Source organism: Lactuca saligna, chromosome 3 (genome assembly GCF_052625555.1).
Source record: "Lactuca saligna cultivar CGN05327 chromosome 3, ASM5262555v1, whole genome shotgun sequence".
Classification (NCBI taxonomy): Eukaryota; Viridiplantae; Streptophyta; class Magnoliopsida; order Asterales; family Asteraceae; genus Lactuca; species Lactuca saligna.
In genome coordinates this window covers 92,778,442-92,799,955 of record NC_136419.1, presented here as the reverse complement: position 1 = coordinate 92,799,955, position 21,514 = coordinate 92,778,442, and the positions used below count along the sequence as shown (strand labels likewise).

The 21,514-nt window shown below is 37.5% G+C and overlaps 1 protein-coding gene across 1 annotated transcript; it reads right to left on the bottom strand.

Annotated features, from left to right (window-relative positions):
• Positions 1-447: 447 nt before the first annotated feature.
• Positions 448-897, bottom strand: LOC145035782 (uncharacterized). The gene has a single exon (XM_078984292.1). The coding sequence runs from the start codon at positions 895-897 to the stop codon at positions 448-450; it is 450 nt and encodes a 149-aa protein (XP_078840418.1).
• Positions 898-21,514: the final 20,617 nt, after the last annotated feature.

The following is a 21,514-nucleotide window of genomic DNA, read 5'->3' as shown; positions in this document are numbered from 1 at the left end:
CCTATTTCTTCTTAGGCCCTGCAAATCAGAACAAATGTAAGAACCACATCCTATATCATGAACCGATGAAATAGCATGTGATAAATCATTAGATTTAATAGTGTAAATACCTGCGAGGGACGGCTTGATCTTTCCATTTTTGATATCTTGCTGATACTTCGGGCATCTTCGTTTCCAATGCCCTGTTTCGTGGCAGTGATGATACTCTACATCCTTAGGGTTGGATTTGGGTTTAGCCGAACCAATCTTGGTTCCACTAGAGGAGGTACCATCATGGGACTTTCCCTTCTAGTTGCTCTTTGAGGGAGCCTTCCTTTTCTTACCCTTTCCTTGCCCAATTGCTAAGTCTGGGGCAGTAGTAGCAGTAGGCGTTTGTGAAACAGACTTGTCCTTGAGGTTAATCTCGACAGTCCTCAATAGACCTTGCATCTTGCTCAACATGACCTCCTATTTGTTCATTTGGTAGGTCATGCAAAACTGGTTGAAGCAGGGCGGCAGTGAATGGAGGATGATGGAAATCGCCAGCTCTTCATCAAAGTTAACATTTAACTTCCGCAGGTGGTCAACATACCTCTGTATCTTCTGCATTTGAGTAGTGACATACTCTCCGTCTCTCATCTTGTTCGTGATCATTGAAGTGATAATCTCGTACCTCTCCTGCCTCGCACTTTGGTGATACCTTTCAACCAAGTGCTTATGCATTTCGTAGGGATAGAAGTCCTCGTAGGACTTTTGTAGTTTAGCAGTCATCTTCGCTAGCATGATGCAATGGACTTTCGTGGCATCATGCTCATGGGTCTCGCAGGTAGCGATCTCTTCAGGAGTAGCAGTGTTCATGTCCACCTCATTTAGATCCTTGTCGAGGATATATTCATTGTCCTTGTAGTGGGTGACCATTCTTATGTTGTAACGTCCGAAAAATACAACCAATTAAATTTTTTTTTTCAAAACAACCTGATTTTCACTAAATTGTTTACAAAAAGGTTTTCAATACAAATCATTTAGAGTATTCCCAGAATCACATTGCTACAAAATCATGAGGAGCGGTACGATCGCGCCTTCACCTTGCCACGGTCTCCTAAAGCACCTGAAAAACATTAAACCACAACTGTAAGCCCGAAAGCTTAGTGAGATACCCCCAAAATACCAACCACGTATACGCCCCTCCAGGCCGCAACCTTCCTATCCAAACATATCGCCTTCCGGCCCATTGCGTAATGCCTTCCGGCCCATAACACATTGCCTTCCGGCCCATAACATCATGCCTTCCGGCCAATAACATATCGCCTTATGGCCCGCAACGTAAAAGCATATATATATATATATATATATATCATGACAAAACATAGAACAACCATGCATACCGGGTTACACTCCAGACCAGACGACCATACACATAACATGTAATCATATAGCAGTTCACAGTTAGCAAATCGATCAACAGATCACATAACATATCATTACCCTAACCAAGATACCAGCCTAGCCGATCACTAGCATAACATCACCCTACAACTTAGCCAACATACTAATTATGCACATACGCCTTTCCAGGCCATGACCTTCCGGTCCATACCGCATTGCCTTCCAGCCCGCAACATGTAATGCCTTCCGGCCCATATCCCGCAATATCATACAACAGACAATTACCCGGATTTCCATCCGATAAAAGGGTCGGCCTTGGTGCCTTAAACCCTATATATATAGTAAGGATAACTCACCTCGAAACTGCTGGCTGAAAGGACAAGATCCCGCTGCTCCGAACTCTGACACGAACTCCTCCACTGAACATCAAAACATACAACTCAATAAATACCCTTAATTACCAAAATACCCCTGAAAGACAACTAGTCAACCCTGGACAAGTCAAAGTCAACCCCTGACTAACCCTACTCGCCGAGTCCTTATGCTCAGAACTTCCCTCAATTAGCGACCCAACTCGCCGAGTCACCCCAAGACTCGTCGAGTCCAACAACTCTAAGTCCACTCGCACCCAACTCACCGAGCCATCCCTTGACTCACCGATTCATCGACTCAACCAGAAATATTGGGACTTCCTCGACAAGACTCGCCGAGTCCAAATGGACTCGTCGAGTCCAAGGCTATCTTCAACCTACCCGCCGAGTTGTTCTTCCAACTCGTCGAGTTCCAGGCCATCTTCAAGCAACTCGTCGAGTCCACCCATGTGACTCGTCGAGTACCACCAGTGTGAATCCATACAGAAGCATCTCAGGCCATGCAATTGATCCAAAACATAGATCCAACCTCCTACAATCCATCCATCACGTAAAGTGGCAAACTTTACGTGAATCTAAAGAGATCTAGGCCTTATTCACCTTAGAACCAAGGTTTGGGACATGGTAGCTCCATTAACAACACAAGAACAGGGGCTTTAATGCTCTTAAGATCTTCTCCACTCCAGATCTAAGGTAGCAACCTCAAATCTATCCTCCAACATCAAGATGCCACACAACCAAGCACCCCACACAACCCCAAAATGAGAAACTAGGAAAACACAGCCCAAGAATGAAAGTATTACCTCCAAAAGATGCCTCAATAGCAATGAAACTCGAATCCAAGCAAAGCCCTTTGATCCAAGCCACTTCTCCTTCAACATTTCTTCAGCCAACACCTCTCCAAGCTCTAATTTGCTCAATAATGGGACTCTCCACGAATTTAGGGTTTCTGGGACTCAAGGGGGGAATAAGGGAGGCTGTGCTCTTTATATAGGGCTCAACCCCGAAAATTAGGGTTTTCTCCATACAGCACCTACTCGTCGAGTCCATCTTTGGACTCGCCGAGTAGGCCACTTGACACGCGACCATAGTCGCGACCTGACTCGCCGAGTCTATCCATGGACTCGCCGAGTCACCCTCCGAAACTTACACTTTTAGCCCTTCAACTCTACTCTTGCGATTCCGGGATGTTACAATTCTCCCCCACTTAAATTAGGCTTCGTCCTCGAAGCCTACGGCATCTCATCTTCAAGTTTCTTCCCACGACACGCCACCTGACCTTGACCGAACCCAGTCCCTCAAGGCACAACCATAGAAACCAGAAGCTCACTTTCTCCTTCCATACGGTGCCCCAACCACCTACTCAACCCGGGCACCAGTTGTACCCTCTGATAACCGCATTCAACAACCGAGAATTACCCATGATGCCTTACTGCTCCAATTCTCATCCTTCACTTGACTCATAGGGCTAGAAAACCATAACCATCGGATCCTCGATCCAAAACCCACTCTATCCATTCCATGACGACAGAAAGACCCATTCTTCCATTCCAGAGCAACTCCCCCGAGTTCTCATCTCGCAATCACACACACATGCTAATCTAGCTCTAGCACCCTCAGGTTTGGAAAACCCAATACACTGATGATATCCTCAAACATCCTTCAAGTATGAACCGCTAACACATACCCAAAACCCTGATCAGAAACTCACTGAGAGTCCAAGACTCTCTCTCTGCATTCCTTCCGAACCCCTCTCCCTGGTTCTACGCCTCCGGTATTCCCTCCGCGCCCTGGGCAAACATATCCAGTCGAATGAGCTTTTATTCTACCGCCGCAACACGCTACTCAAAGACCATCGACAGACCACTCCAATTGTAACTCTACTCTGCCGCTTTCACTTCCGTGAAATCGCACTTCCTTCCGGAATTTCATTCCTCCCCCTTTCCTTACCAAAGAAACCACTCGTCCGCCCTGTCACCATGACAAGAACTATGGTGCTCATCCCACGCTACATTACCTCTTTAAAGCGTACCCGACATCCATGCATCACCACTACTCTGACTCTCATCGCAGGGACTCTCAAGCCCATGCACCACCTTCACTGCTCAAGATCGCTACCCGGGGCCAGACCTTCCAATGTAATCACACTGCAACATACGCAACCCATAACCTCCAACCGATCCACAATACTCACAGAGTCTTCAGCATGACTGGACCGCCTTCCCAGGCCTTCAGCCAATCTGACTGGACCGTCCTCCGAGCCTTCGGCCTGACTGGTACGCCTACCGGCCTTCAGTCTATCCCGACTGCTCAACTAGCATTCATCATTCCGAACTATCCCTTCGGGAAATCCTCCCGCGCATACCGTTCTAGCCCTCTAGGGGATCCGAACTCTATCTCCATCATACATACTCGATCCCGGCCTGCTCCCATGCCTTCCACAATCAATTGCTCTAGGTCTGTATTCCGCCCCGCACGCCTGTTACTCACCCATACGAGCCTGCTCTCGGCTGATAGAAATACCGCTAAATTTCCCCAAGCAGCTAAACAACCTCTCAGGCCCAACGACCATCCGGAGAATTTCCAATTCTCCCCCACTTAAGACACTGATTAACAACCACCGGTCGCCATCACCGACCTTCCAGAACAACCCTGCACAAAGAGAACACTTACACACGGACTGCTTCCCACAAGCATAAACAACCTTAACGAGATCTCATATCCACACTGGTTAACCCACTCGAAAGAAACTCAACTGTATCTATACACTCCTCGGAAAGCCGATGCTACCCGACCTTCAACCCAATTTTGCATCTCCACTAATAACCCTTACGAATGATAACCAACGAAAGCACAAACACCAAACTATGACCATGCCAAACACTCAAGGAACAACGGATACCAAGACGAAAACCCGAATCACAAATCCATAACCAACCAATGAAACCAATAGATAACAATACTCCACAAAAATCATAAATAATCAAAAACAGCTGGAAGAACATACCCGCAGCAGCAAGCTGAAAAAAAAACACGACCCTAAGCCCTTGGGGGCTCCGCTCCACCCTGACCTCCACCTGTAATCCTCAATGTAGTCGGTGCTGGAGCCTGCACCAATCCTGCAGCAAGCCGTGGACAGTTGACCTTTAAATGTCCAACCTGATGACAATGATAGTATATCCTCAAATCCCGAACCGGCACTGACTGCCGACAATCCCTCGCATAGTGTCCCTCCTTTCCGCACTTGCGGCATGCTCCACCGGATGGACAAACCCCGGCGTGACCCCTTCCACACTTTCCACAGACGTGGCTACCCTGATCTCCCATCCTGGAATCAATGGTCTTAGACCGTTTCGTCGTCGGCTGCGACTGAACTGGAGCTTGCCTCAGCTCACGCATCTGCAACTCAATCTCTAAGTCACACCGCCTGGCGGTGTCCTGCAACTCCAGCAAAGTCTCGCACCTCTGCGCAGACACAAACTGTCTGATGTCTCTCTTTAGCATACTCAGATATCGGGACATCTGAGCCTGCTCCGAAGCGGACTCAGGGCAAAACATCGCCCTCTCAGTAAACATCTTGGTGATTTCTGTCACTGATTCCGAATCCTGTTTCAGCTCCAAGAACTCCTGAGCCAACCTCTCCCTCTCGACCTGCGGAACATAACTAGTGTTGAACATCTCCCTGAACCGATCCCATGAAATCGCAGCCCTATGCGCATCCGAGTACGACCCCGTGGTCAATCTCCACCAATCCTTTGCCCCGAGCCTTAACAGATTCAGAGCACACCTCACCCTCTGATCAGCAGGGCATGAACACATGAAGAAACATCCCTCCACATCTGATAACCATCTCATAGCAACGATCGGATCCTGAACTCCATCAAAAGTGGGAGGCTCCGTATTATCGAAATCCAGATACTGAAAATCCCTATCAGCTCCTCCCCCTACTGCTGCTACAACCACTGTAGCCGCGGCGGCAGCCGTCTCCGCGAGAGCCGCATAGCGCTCATCAAAATACTCAACCATGGCGGTCTTGATCGACCCAAACAACTCCGGCAGCTCAGCCCGAAACAATGCAGCAACCTCATCATGCAGGATATCACGAATCCTCGCATCCAACTCGTGCGTACTCATCTGACTGACAACCTCGGGTTGTACAGATCCACCCGGAACTCCTTCTCCTGCTCCTGATCCTGACCCGGATCCACTCCCAGCGTGCCCTGAGATCTCCATACTGAAAATAAAACACCAAAATCTCAGACATATTCCACTATCCCGGGAACCAGCTCTCATCCCAACCCTAGAGGTCATGGTTTCCTTGATACGCGTATGAGTCCGTGCTTTCAGTAGTACGGGCCCATACTACCTTCCACACCTACCCATATTTGTATGAAGTACTTCCACAACACTCTAGCGACATACATAACAACGCTCCATCCTCACAACTAGAGGAACACTAGAAATCTCTCACAAGGAACCCTAGGCTAACAGGCATCATAAATCAGGCAACTCATCAAGAAATCCTGAAGATCCCTAGCCTAACTCTAGCATGCTGTTCTATCAAAGCTTCAAGAAAACAATTGTCATGTATGGTATTTTGGGGTTACTTACTGGCTCCGGCTGATCGTACCTCCACGTCCTCCTTTACTTATTTTGAAAACCATTTTAAATTCTCTTTTGAAAACCCTCCTCGATTTGAGACTGGAGTCACACAAGTGTTCTTCCAATTCACTCAATCCAAGGCTCTGATACCAACTTGTAACATCCGAAAAATACAACCAATTAAATTTTTTTTTTCAAAACAACCTGATTTTCACTAAATTGTTTACAAAAAGGTTTTCAATACAAATCATTTAGAGTATTCCCAGAATCACATTGCTACAAAATCATGAGGAGCGGTACGATCGCGCCTTCACCTTGCCACGGTCTCCTAAAGCACCTGAAAAACATTAAACCACAACTGTAAGCCCGAAAGCTTAGTGAGATACCCCCAAAATACCAACCACGTATACGCCCTTCCAGGCCGCAACCTTCCTATCCAAACATATCGCCTTCTGGCCCATTGCGTAATGCCTTCCGGCCCATAACATGATGCCTTCCGGCCAATAACATATCGCCTTATGGCCCGCAACGTAAAAGCATATATATATATATATATATATATATATATATATATATATATATATATATATATATATATATATATATATATATATATATATATATATATATATATATATCATGACAAAACATAGAACAACCATGCATACCGGGTTACACTCCAGACCAGACGACCATACACATAACATGTAATCATATAGCAGTTCACAGTTAGCAAATCGATCAACAGATCACATAACATATCATTACCCTAACCAAGATACCAGCCTAGCCGATCACTAGCATAACATCACCCTACGACTTAGCCAACATACTAATTATGCACATACGCCTTTCCAGGCCATGACCTTCCGGTCCATACCGCATTGCCTTCCAGCCCGCAACATGTAATGCCTTCCGGCCCATATCCCGCAATATCATACAACAGACAATTACCCGGATTTCCATCCGATAAAAGGGTCGGCCTTGGTGCCTTAAACCCTATATATATAGTAAGGATAACTCACCTCGAAACTGCTGGCTGAAAGGACAAGATCCCGCTACTCCGAACTCTGACACGAACTCCTCCACTGAACATCAAAACATACAACTCAATAAATACCCTTAATTACCAAAATACCCCTGAAAGACAACTGGTCAACCCTGGACAAGTCAAAGTCAACCCCTGACTAACCCTACTCGCCGAGTCCTTATGCTCAGAACTTCCCTCAATTAGCGACCCAACTCGCCGAGTCACCCCAAGACTCGTCGAGTCCAACAACTCTGAGTCCACTCGCACCCAACTCACCGAGCCATCCCTTGACTCACCGATTCATCGACTCAACCAGAAATATTGGGACTTCCTCGACAAGACTCGCCGAGTCCAAATGGACTCGTTGAGTCCAAGGCTATCTTCAACCTACCCGCCGAGTTGTTCTTCCAACTCATCGAGTTCCAGGCCATCTTCAAGCAACTTGTCGAGTCCACCCATGTGACTCGTCGAGTACCACCAGTCTGAATCCATACAGAAGCATCTCAGGCCATGCAATTGATCCAAAACATAGATCCAACCTCCTACAATCCATCCATCACGTAAAGTGGCAAACTTTACGTGAATCTAAAGAGATCTAGGCCTTATTCACCTTAGAACCAAGGTTTGGGACATGGTAGCTCCATTAACAACACAAGAACAGGGGCTTTAATGCTCTTAAGATCTTCTCCACTCCAGATCTAAGGTAGCAACCTCAAATCTATCCTCCAACATCAAGTGCCACACAACCAAGCACCCCACACAACCCCAAAATGAGAAACTAGGAAAACACAGCCCAAGAATGAAAGTATTACCTCCAAAAGATGCCTCAATAGCAATGAAACTCGAATCCAAGCAAAGCCCTTTGATCCAAGCCACTTCTCCTTCAAGATTTCTTCAGCCAACACCTCTCCAAGCTCTAATTTGCTCAATAATGGGACTCTCCACGAATTTAGGGTTTCTGGGACTCAAGAGGGGAATAAGGGAGGCTGTGGAGGGGCATAATGCTCTTTATATAGGGCTCAACCCCGAAAATTAGGGTTTTCTCCATACAGCACCTACTCGTCGAGTCCATCTTTGGACTCGCCGAGTAGGCCACTTGACACGCGACCATAGTCGCGACCTGACTCGCCGAGTCTATCCATGGACTCGCCGAGTCACCCTCCGAAACTTACACTTTTAGCCCTTCAACTCTACTCTTGCGATTCCGGGATGTTACATATGTTACTAATCCAATCATTGAAATTGTTTCCGTCAAAGATCACCCTCCCACACAAGTTCATGAGTGAGAATGAGCCGGAGGTGTTTGAGCCGGAAGCATGGTTGTTCAAGTTCGATATCTGAAAAGGAAAAGAAACAAAATTTGATTAGACAGAATCCCCAATTAAATACCTAAATGAGAAATTAGGGTTAGGATCCAACAACATTATTTGTAATTTATAAAAGGGATTTCGTAATCTAAACAAAAAATAATTTGAAGGTAACTGAATGATGATTCACTAATTTCCACTATGAAAAACAAAAAGAGAGTTAAGTTTTCAATGTATTGAAAACTCCTAGCTCTTTTGAGATTCATTGAACTTTTCAATGACATTATTAAATCTCGATATGCCCCTCTAGTTTGTGACTAGTATGTCGACGATCACAAAACGGGGTGTGAATAACCATGCAAATATACATGGTGCCCCTAATGTTACAATGACCTAATCGACGTGCTGATTAACCACACACGCTCCATCGATCTATGACAAACATCGAGTCACCCTTTTTCCATCTTTTCTTTGAGCCCAATTTGTGTGCAGGTTAACCACACACGCTCCACTAACGTCTTAGAAAAGGGTACACAGTATAATTTCATGGAATTGCATCAAATTCACTTTTGCCTAAGGTAACTATGATTGAGAATTTTGTAAAAACATGTAGTTACTTTATAATTCATTATACTTTTAATGAGGAAAGGATTGCCCTATCCTAACCATTCGTCTTGCGACCCTCCACCAATCAAGGAAGCGGTGGGTGAGAGTGGACACCCATTAAAAGGCCACGTTATAGGCCATAACCTTATACCCCTTATAGATCGGCTTCGTGAATGAGGCCTACTAAAGATAATACAAGAATTTAAGTTATGTGTATATAATAATTATTCTTATAATATTATAATAGTATAGGTTGAATTTTAAACTTGTAAAATTCTAGGGTTTCGAATTTAATAATCCAAAAATTAAACTTTTAATCCAAAACATTAAATCCCAAAACTTGAGGGCAACTTTTGAAACATTTCAAAAGCTATCTAGATCAAAATTCAAATAAATAATTAAACAATTAATTTTGGTGATTATGTAATTTTGACCTAATCCAATTTCATGCAAGATAATGACCAAATAATCCATATAATTAGCATTTATCATATAAGGAAGTAATTATTCAATTAATTTGAAATTATCTTTTATTTTTGGCAAGGATAACCGTGCAATATCAATAAAATTCGTATTTTATCAATTAAAAACAATATGGTAATTATCTCACAGCAAAAAAGGCATGAAATCCCGAAATACCTTTTGTCTGACAGCCCGACTCGCCGAGTCCCCATATAGACTTGTCGAGTTCATCCTACTCGTCGATCCCACGTAGGGACTCGACGAGTCGGTCAGTCAAATGGCCAAAAAACAACTTTTTCAAGCATCAAATACAATAGAAATCAATCAAGGCTCTGATACCACTAAAGGGTTTTATACAAAAGAACAATCACATGTACTCACGCAAAACCCTAAATGCTTGGATTTAGGTTTCTCTATCGTACAGACAATTCATCCAAGACTTGAAACCCTAATCTAGCATACATAGAAATTGAAATTTATAATAAAATAGTTAAGATGATACCTTTCAATGGTTGCAAGAATCCTTTGATCATTAAGAAGCTTAGTGTTACACGTGTAACACCTCTAATGCCTCACAAACACCACAAGCAAGAGAATGATATAGACGAGAGAGTATGAGTGGCAAAAATCGGCTCCAAGGCTTCAAGGTATCAAGTGGCTGATTTTTTTAGCCCTAGGGGTCTTTATATACTTGAACTTCTAAGGTTTCCATCAAAACCCTAATTGGATGACTTAGGCCCTAAGAAATTTGAGAACCTTATGGAATAAGGCCTCTACGGCCAAAATTAAGACGGACTCCTCTTAAATTCGTCCATAACCTAATCCATAAGAATTCTTAGCCCAATATTCAACTACAACACAATTGGCAGTTCTAGTCCCCTTTACTTAATTAATGTTTTTAGCCACATAACTAACTCTTAAATAATTCTTGTCTAATATTAATTAAATTATACCATTTCTTTTTTAATATATTATTCGTATAATATATTAATAAACCATAATAACCTATCTCTTCATAAATCATTCTATCAAGTTGCTTTGGTGAAATCAACCCAAAAGGACCACGCACAACCGGATCAAGTACATACCAAATATGGTTACATGCTTAGACACTAATTCAACACTTTTTTGGATAAATAATAAGATCTAAACATGAAAAAATAATGGTTCTTTTGTTTTATGGTTTAAAATGGTTCCATGTTAACTTTTGCCTATATATATATATATATATATATATATATATATATATATATATATATATATATATATATATATATATATATATATATATATATATATATATATATATATATATAGACACACACACACTAGGTGTAAGACCCATGTATTACATGGGTTAATTACAACATAAAATAAATATAAAGTTAAATATTTAAGAACTTTCGATTTATAAAAAATAAAAAAAATCATTAATTATTAAAATTGATTTTTTCTTATCTTTTAAATTTAAATAAATAAACACAATAAACTAATGAGCTCTAGTTTGAGAATTTTGAAATAAAATGGTAAGTCCATTAATGAAATTGATATATTGTAACTATAACATTAAAGTATTATGTAGAGTTTATTAATATAGAAAAACTAATAAAATGATATGTGGAAAAGAAATTAATTCAAAATAACAAAAAAAAAATGATATTTGGAAAATTGGATGAGAATATGACACGTAGCAAAAAACATTTATTTATGAGAGAGGAAATATATATATATATATATATATATATATATATATATATATATATATATATATATATATATATATATATATATATATATAAACTAATAAAATGACATGTGGAAACGAAATTAATTCAACATAACCAAAAAAATGTCATTTGGCAATTTGAATGAGAATATGACATATGTAGCAACAAAACCTTCATTTATTAGAGAGGATATAATATATATATATATATATATATATATATATATATATATATATATATATATATATATATAAACACACACTATGTGTAAGACCTATGCATTACATGGGTTAATTAAAAAATAAAATAAATATAAAGTTAAATATTTAAGAACTTTCGATTTATAAAACTAAAAAAAATAATTAATTATTAAAGTTGATTTTTTGTATCTTTTAAATTTAAATAAATAAACACAGTAAACTAATGAGGTTTAGTTTGAGAATTCTGAAATAAAATGGTAAGTCCATTAATGAAATTGATCTATTGTAACTATTACATTAAATTATTATGTAGAATTTATTAAAATAGAAAAACTAATAAAATGATATGTGGAAAAGAAGTTAATTCAAAATAACCAAAAAAGTAATATTTGGAAAATTGAATTAGAATATGACACGTAACAAAAAAACATTTATTTATTAGAGAGGATATATATATATATATATATATATATATATATATATATATATATATATATATATATAGAAAAACTAATAAAATGACTTGTGGAAACGAAATTAATTCAATGTAACCAAAAAAATGACATTTGGCAAATTGAAAGAGAATATGACATGTAGCAAAAAACCTTCATTTATTAGAGAGGATATATATATATATATATATATATATATATATATATATATATATATATATATATATATATATATATATACCCATATAGATACCCATATGGAAAAATAAATATACCCATATAGATACCCTAAGGTTGTATACCCTAATTATTAAAACTGTGTAGTTTTATTTTAATAGATGTTTTTCGCTTTTCCTTATTTTTCTAATTACATCAATTCCTTCATGTTCGACCTTTACCCATTGGCATTCCCATCCGACACTACTACCTATCCCTTTCTCCTCCTCCTTTCTCTCTCTTCACCGAAAAGTTGTATTACACCTCCTCAATTCTTTTTCTACTCCTAAAAAACAGTATTATCCTGCGCCTTATTACGGATTCAAACACCGCCGCCTCAAGAAAAAAAATTTCTTCCCTTATTTCTCTCACCCATCAACCTTCACTTACTTGGTTTTTTATTTTATTTTTTATAAAGATGATGAATGGGTTTAGGATCTTGATGAAACTAGAATCTAAGCTCCCCTAGCTAATATTTTGACCTAGTTTCGCTTCAATGTTGATTTTTTGCTATGAATTTGTGTTGTCAAATAATATCAAGAGAAAAGTAATATGCTCTAATGAGAGTGATCAGGTAGTTACGCTTTTCCTCCTACCAAAAGTATTATGACTAACTTGAACATTGAAATCTACTGAGATACAACATTCACAAAATTCGTGCAGTCAGAAGCTTCACCACTCTAAAGTCGGGAAAAGTTTTACCACCAAGGAAGTGAACAAGTCTATCCCTCTCACAAAAACCTATTGTTACTTGTTGGTTGTTGCTGACCTATCTTAATGTGTATGTGGCTTAGGTATGGTACTGTAATCATTTAAATTGGCTACTAGGGGAAGAGAATAAGTTTTGCACATAAGGTGCTCGATGAAATACCCAAGAAAAACTCAATATCAAGTAACTCATCACTTCCTTGTTTCCTATAAACTCCCCATAAAACATTATCATATAAAATATTTTCGACTTGTTTTCTTAAAAATAAAAAAATGTTTTTTCCTTTTTTATTCTTTTCGTACTAAAGAAACCCTTGAAGGATCACAAACAGATTCATCAGATCTTAATGTTACTGGAATTCAAACAGACATCACCCTCACCTAAAAACTGGTTCATAATTTAGTTATTCTTATTTTTTTTAAATATCAGGTTCTAGTAGGGAAAATTGCAAGGAACATCAAGGTACTCTACTCTAATTACCAATATACATAATGCACATTGCTTTTATAGGTTAAAAATGTAATTACGTTGCTATTTCTTGCAATTTGCCTTTTCTAGTTTTTTAAATAAAAAATTCTTTTTTTTCTTTATTTATTTTTTTTTTTTTTCTCAGGTTGAACAGATTTCTATTTACCCGCGTTTAATATATTAATATCAAAATAATAATAATAATAACAATAATAATAATATTAATAATAATAATAATAAATATATAAATAAATTTTTATATAATGGCCATAAATATGGCTTGAACCTCATCTGTTTTTGTTATGCAACATTAGGGGTAGTCTTCGAAATGTTTGCTGATTTATCTTTATTATGCACATGGATCACCATTTTATTCCACATATATCATAACATAACATTTGGTTTTGTGATAGACATAAAGCCAAAAGATATCAGTTGGATTAAGCCTCAGTTAGTTCCCATTTGCTTGTTGTGTATTCATTTGTTTGTTTGTTTGTTATTTCATGTCACTTTACTCATTATGTATTTATATATGTGATTTTTTATGAAAAAAACATCCCTGAATGGTATGTGATTATTGATTATAGTAGATGGTATTTCCTATGCTAAACAAGTGTTATGGATTGAAATAACAGATTTTCGGATGTTTTGAAAAAAAGTATATAAACCATGTGTTTTGTGGATTGAGATGAAATACCAACAAAGTTACATTTTTAACCCAAAATAACAGCATACTTTCATTTTTAACTCGTAATTGCAGCAAATTACATTTTTATCCCAAAATGACAACATTTTTCATTTTTAACTGATAATTGCAGCAAATATATATATTTTTAACCCAAAATGACAGCGTATTTTAGTTTTTAACCCAAAATGATTATTGTTTTGTTCACCAAATGCAGTACATCAAACACCGAGGTTAAATTCAAATTTTGGGGACGGGGGCAAAATTATACAGGAAGAAGAAAAACCATCAAATTTATGTGTAGATAAATTCAACAGTAACCAGAGCATTACAAATTGCGGATTAACATATTTTAACACATCTACTCGTAAAAGCATCTTGAATTGGGCTTCTCTACTCGAGATTTGGTGGGAATGCTTGAATAATTGAATGAGACTTATAAAAACTCAAGAAAATGTTGGATTGTTGTATAGTAACTAAACCATGTATATGTTGACAAAAAGTGTAGAAACCATGTATTGTTTTTGTAGATTAAGCATTAAATAACAACCTATTAGTATTTATCCGAAATAGCAATGTGCTTATCACTTTTGAATCATAATTTGCAATGCACTTATACTTTTAAAAATTGTACGACCTTACTTGTTAGTTGCAGCATAAGCAACAAGTTACATTTATGAGTACAAATAGCAACTCGCTTTTCGGTTTATATCGGACATAGCATCATACTTTCAATTTTTTTTCACAAATTAGCACCATACATTTGTTTTTAATTACATGCATTCATAAATGCATTTTTATTTCTTTACAATGTATATAAATAAAACCCATAAAATGCAGTAATTAAATAACAAAAATAGTCGTAAACCAAGACTTCAGCTTGAATTTAACAAAGCGAGTTTCAATTATATATTCATCAAAACTCATAATATGTCCACCAAAATATCCCCATAGATAACAAACAATTTTGTTCTCATTACCATTTCCATTCTGAATCTTTTCTCATTGATTCCATTTCCAACATTCTCCATTGCTTTCTGTAACTATTGAATCTGCTCTAATGCTTTAAACAACTCATCAGCACTCGACATGTATTTGGGTTCTATCATCAGGTCTTCGATACATGGGTCCATGGTGTGAATAATCTTTCATTTGCTATCCGAAAAAGGCTTAGCAAATACAAAAAATATTTGTTCACCAAATGGACAATTTTTGTCAATTCATCGCCAACCTATAAAAGCTCAAGGAGTACCAGACCAAAACTGTAATATATGGCTTCTTGCTGTCAAATGACCTTCATAACAATATCACACAAGATTAAGTTTATAAAAAACACTAAATAACCATTTTACCCTTATATTCTAAAAGACTAATATCAAAATATTAATCAATTTTAAAAATATTCATCAAATGTGAGGAGTTGAAAGGAAAAATGAAGGAATAAGGAAGAAAGGTAAAAAGGTAAATTATCTATTCAGTAAGTGTATACATGGTCCATTCACAGTAAAGTGGCAAAAGGCTTTAAAGTATTTATAAAATGACTTAGTAATTTAGCCAATTCCAAATCTTTCATCTGTCAATTGTATAAAAAATATTAAATCATATAATACTTCTTAGTTAACATGAAAGAGAAACTCAAGGGAGTCAGTCACATTGGAATGATAACAACCTATTCATTTCAAGCAATATTGATACAAAAGTTCATTGAGGCATTTAATCGAACACCTTGCGGGTAGGTTGCATATACTACAATTTCTAGTGAAAATGGGTTACATGTGGTTATGTTGCTTCCACATTGTCCATCAAACCTAAGTCACTCTATACACAATGTAGAAGGGAAGTAAGAAAAGAATATGAGATTGTATTATTTCAGATTAAGAGGGCAATTCATGAACCTGGTTGGACAACCCATGGGCGTGAATTCAAGTGGAAGGCGAATGCATTGGAATGATAGGTGATTGTGACTCCTTGAACACGAGAACTAAATCGAAAACATGTATGTGGGATTAATTAGGACTTGATGTATTCTTGAAATTATATCACTAACGTAAACTCCCCAATAATCACCTCTAACATAGTCTTCTGGCGAATTTTTCCAGCGGAATAGATAATGGTGGAAACGAATTAAAGAAGATTGGTGGCTCAGTTGATAGATGCAAGTACGAAGGAAAAAGGACTAATTAACTTACGACGACTTCGAATTTGAGTTAGGGTACCTATGTGAATATACCCTTAAGGGTATATTCACTATTCCCATAAATATATATATATATATATATATATATATATATATATATATATATATATATATAGGTATATTCACTATTCCCATATATATATATATATATACATATACACACACACACACACATATATATATATATATATATATATATATATATATATATATATATATATATATGAGCAGTTCACTTGAGAACAAACAAAAAAAGTAGAGATCTTGAGATTCAACCTCAGCCATATATTTCTCATATGCCGCTCTAACGCTCCATGGTAACGGAAACAATAAGGTATCTCTAATCATAAATGATTATATAGCAGAGAGGTATATGTAACGCCCGCAGATCTGGGCTAGTCAATTTAATGATAATAAGCATTGAAAATGACTTTTTGATGGAATATTATGTAGCATAGATAATCTTAAGCAAAGTTATACTATATGTCACCAAAAATTCGGTACATATAAAGAACGTTGCAATCCGACTTATAACGAAAAGGTTATAAGCCGTCGATGTTTTATGACTGAAACGACTCGGCACCTTGTAACATAAAAAGTGAATTTTTTATAAGCTGCTTTATAGCCTTAGAAATTTTAACGAAAGTCATAGTATACGTTAAACCGAGAGCGTGCATACAGAGAACATCCAATTATGACTTCATTTGAGGAAATTATGATTTTTCTATGATTTTGCATAATAGTATACAACCCGAAATTGAATTCTAGATCGATCGATTTTTATCCGACACAACATAAAGAAGAATAGAAGATCTTGTTAATAGGAGCTGAGTAGTATAAGCATAGTCGAAAATGGACGTCGGATGACAAAGTTAAGAATTTTTAACGGAGTTTAACTATCTCGGCCTGTTAAAATATAAGTTAAAAAAAATCCAAATTAGCCAACATAGTCTAAATGAAAGTTGTAGATCATGTCGCTACCTACAGGTGGATATAAATAATCTAAAAAACAGAGCTCGTATGTGAAAGTTACAGATTCTAAAAGATAATTAATTTTTGGATTAAACCGCAAAGTGACACGTGACACTATCACAACCGCGACTTCTTCCCCACGGCTTCACATGTGATCTCGACACGTGGCAGATGTACACCCCACGTAGGGCTATGTATGCCCCGAGTACTGAGTATGAATAACATACATATTCAGTATGCCTTGCATACGCCTGATCATCAGCCTCTAAATAGAGGCGCAAATCACTTGTTTTCTGAAACCTTTCTCAACACTTCTCTCCCAAACACCCCTAAAACCTCTAAGTTATTCCCAATAACCTCCTAAGTGTAAGAAGCTAGTCTCGAGGCACCGGAAAGCCCCAAGAAGAAGATCTTTTGGCTCAGAAGTTCTGCCTGTGTAGAACCTGGTTCCTCACTAAACCCCCCTTATAAGCGAGTTACGCTTACCATACTTTAAGTATAACTTATATGTAAATTCATTATCGTTATTATGAACCTATAAAAAAGATTTATTAATTATCCCATGACATTATACTGATTTGATTGATCTACCTATAGGGATGACGTCCAGGTTGTGATTTAGTGAGTTGTTTAAAGTGGGATTTCCAAACAGTATACTTCCTATACCAAACTGACCCAACCTCCAACATGACCCTACCTAGTTGCTCCTTAATTCGTAGATCATGAAAGTAGACTTTGAGTTAATGATGAGTCTAGACTAATAATTAGTTGCAATAAATATTAGACTAAAATTTAGTGATTTTAATACTAGGTTTCGTTAAAGGAAAAGACAATTGTTAGAAGCGAAGCACTGCCTGAATTTTTATTCGTCACTTTAACAAGTGAGTGCATACTCTCTTTCATGAACAAGATTTTAATACAAGTATTAATTACAATATTAAATATATGTTTATGTGTGAAATATTTGATATTGTTTGAAATACGTGTTAAGAGCATATTTGATAATACATGATGATTTAGGATACATAATAAACCTAAATTAATTATGATGAATATTGGGTAATATATTCTTATGATTATCGGTGAGATATACTTGGAGGATAGATCTTTAAAATTTCTCATTAATCCGAAAGCATGGATTAGAAATAGTCATTCATCCTTAGCCCGAGAGTATGGAGTGGGCATAGTCATTTGTCATCGATCCTAGAGCATGTATTAGACATACCTAATCTGGGAGTGTGGATTAGGTAGCGCTATTAGTTTTAGATCAAAGAGTATGTATCGAGTCGTTGTGAGGATCGATGGGGTTGGGTAAAATTTCTTATATGAGGCGAAATTGTATATTGCGAGTTCATATATATATATATATATATATATATATATATATATATATATATATATATATATATATATACGATCCTAGAGCATGTATTAGACATACCTAATCTGGGAGTGTGGATTAGGTAGCGCTATTAGTTTTAGATCAAAGAGTATGTATCGAGTCGTTGTGAGGATCGATGGGGTTGGGTAAAATTTCTTATATGAGGCGAAATTGTATATTGCGAGTTCATATATATATATATATATATATATATATATATATATATATATATATATATATATATATTGTGGGATTGAAATCCCTATGTAATCACCAAGTTTTCCAACCAGACTCACTCAGTTTATTGTATCACAGGTGGCTATATGAAAGATACATTCTGTTGAGAGATTCAAGGAGTATTAGGCCACTAGTTTAATTACTAAAAGATTTGTACTATTTCATTATGCTTATGTTTCTATATTACTCATGGCATTCGAATGTTTAAAATATAAAGAAAACACATTTCTTCGGAAATTGTTTGATAATATCATTATCATGTTTTTCTGAGACAAATTCCGCAAGATTGTTCTTCAAAAAGGTTACTATGATTTTAAAATAAGCATAAATAAAAATTTTAAAATGACCATGAATTTAGGGGTGTTACAGTTGGTATCTATGACAACCTGTAATTTATTCCGTCACTAAAACCGTTCCCGTCAAATAAAACCGTCGTATTAAATTCGTTCCGTTAACCTTTGCGTTAAATTAATTTCATCGCGACTTCTATTTTGATTTCGTAAATGTCGGGATGTGTTATAATCATTAGAATATTTTCCATATTTTTTTGAAAAATTATTATTTTAATCTAAATCGTGATTACGACAAATTTATCGGGTTCGACCAAAAGCACCGCCTCACGGCAGTATCGGGTAGAATTCCTCCGGGCCACAAACTCAATCCCTATATAAAGGATTGAGTGACATCATTTTGAGGCTTTTAATCTCTCTAAAAAATTTCTCTCTCTACACTCTCTCTCTAGAACTTGAAAGTAGTCCAAAAACCTCATTTCAAGCAACATTTGGTAAGAAATCCATCCTAAACTTGTTGTTTAACTTGAATAGCATGCAAATCCTTGTTGAAATCACCCAAAACACATATGAACATGTGTTTACAGTTTGGGGACCCTCCCAAAACCGTGAACACCTCATATGAGGGTTTTGATGCCTCAAAACCCCTCCAAAACACTTCTAGGGCTTAGATTCGGCCTAGAAACATGCATGCATGAGCTTAGGACCCCAAAATCGTATCATAAGATGTATGGACATGAGTTTACAGCCCAAGCATGTTCTCGGACTGTAAACCCTCATTCATCGACCATAAACTCATGTTAATGAGTCAAAATGCCCTTAAACACCTTCAAAATGCTTCCATGGGAGTGTAGAACCTCATAAACCTTCATGTGATGCACCAAAACATCATCAAATGGGATAAACGTGATTTTATGGCCCAAGAACATTCTTGGACCGTAAACCCACCTCCTTAGGGCATAAACACCCTCAAAGGGGGTTAAGGTGCCTATAACCCCTTGAATAGCTTGGTTTTGGACCTAGAATCACATATGATTGAATTACAACCACCAAAGCCCTTGATTCATGGACAAACATGAGTTTACGGTTGTAAACTCATGAGTTTAAGGTAGTAAACTCCCCAAGAACATCTCCTTAGACCGTAAACTCGTTTCCCAAGGCCATTTCAAGTCCCGATCACTTCCTAAGCCATGGAATCGACCCTAGAACTTTCACGTGTGCATTGTATGACCATTTGGCATCCAAGAACCCACCACCCATCAGCTTATGACCATAAACTCATGGGGATATGGTCAATGGGCTGTAAAATCCTTAAGGAGTTTACTCTTGAAGAGTAAACTCCATATTTAGGCCCTACACACCGTTAGATGCTACCCGGATCAATCCAAACACTTGAATTGAAGTGTTTTCATGTATTGGAGTGCATATTCATGTCTAATTAGTGGTTCAAAGTCTAATTAGATACAATTCTATATCAATTCATTTTACATAGGAACCTCATGCGTAAGCAAGCCTCGAACTGACAACTAGCATCCAAATCGACGCGTTTTCCTGAATAGTGAGTTCATACCCCTACCCTTTTTCAATGTTTTCACTGTTTTCAGGGGGAATACAAGCAAAGTACAAGTGATAGTTGTATTCAAAACTTGTCTTATATACATTGTGTTTCATATTATATATGCTTTTAACACTGATAGTCGTAACAAGCAACCGTTTGAACCTACAGAATACATTATCATATTATTTATGAAATACATTATAAATTGTTGTATTTATATTTTCACAAATGTTTTCCCACATTATAGCAGTTAAAAGCATAACATTTGAACCTGGTTTTGTCCTCGGTAACACTCCACAGAGATACATGAGTGGAGGATAGTCATTTGATCTTTCAGTATTATTACTAGTAAATTTGTTATTCCTATAAATTGGAGACACGTCCTCGGAGAACACTCCACAGAGATACGCGAGTGGAGGACCGCTCCCGTAACCGGAATCTCTTAGATAGGGAGCGTGACTTGAGTGTATAGATCTATGTGGGGCTGACTACCCCACACCTGGCTACTAGCTACAGCCGAACTGAAAGGTTCAAGGGTGACGAAAGTCATAAGGATGTGGACTACATATTGCCATATGTAGTCTATTGTATGGTTATGGAACTCGCAATTTGGATAATAGAGATTTACTTTTTAGTAATAATGGGTTTAGTAACTAGTTTACTTGGTATTTATTAGTTT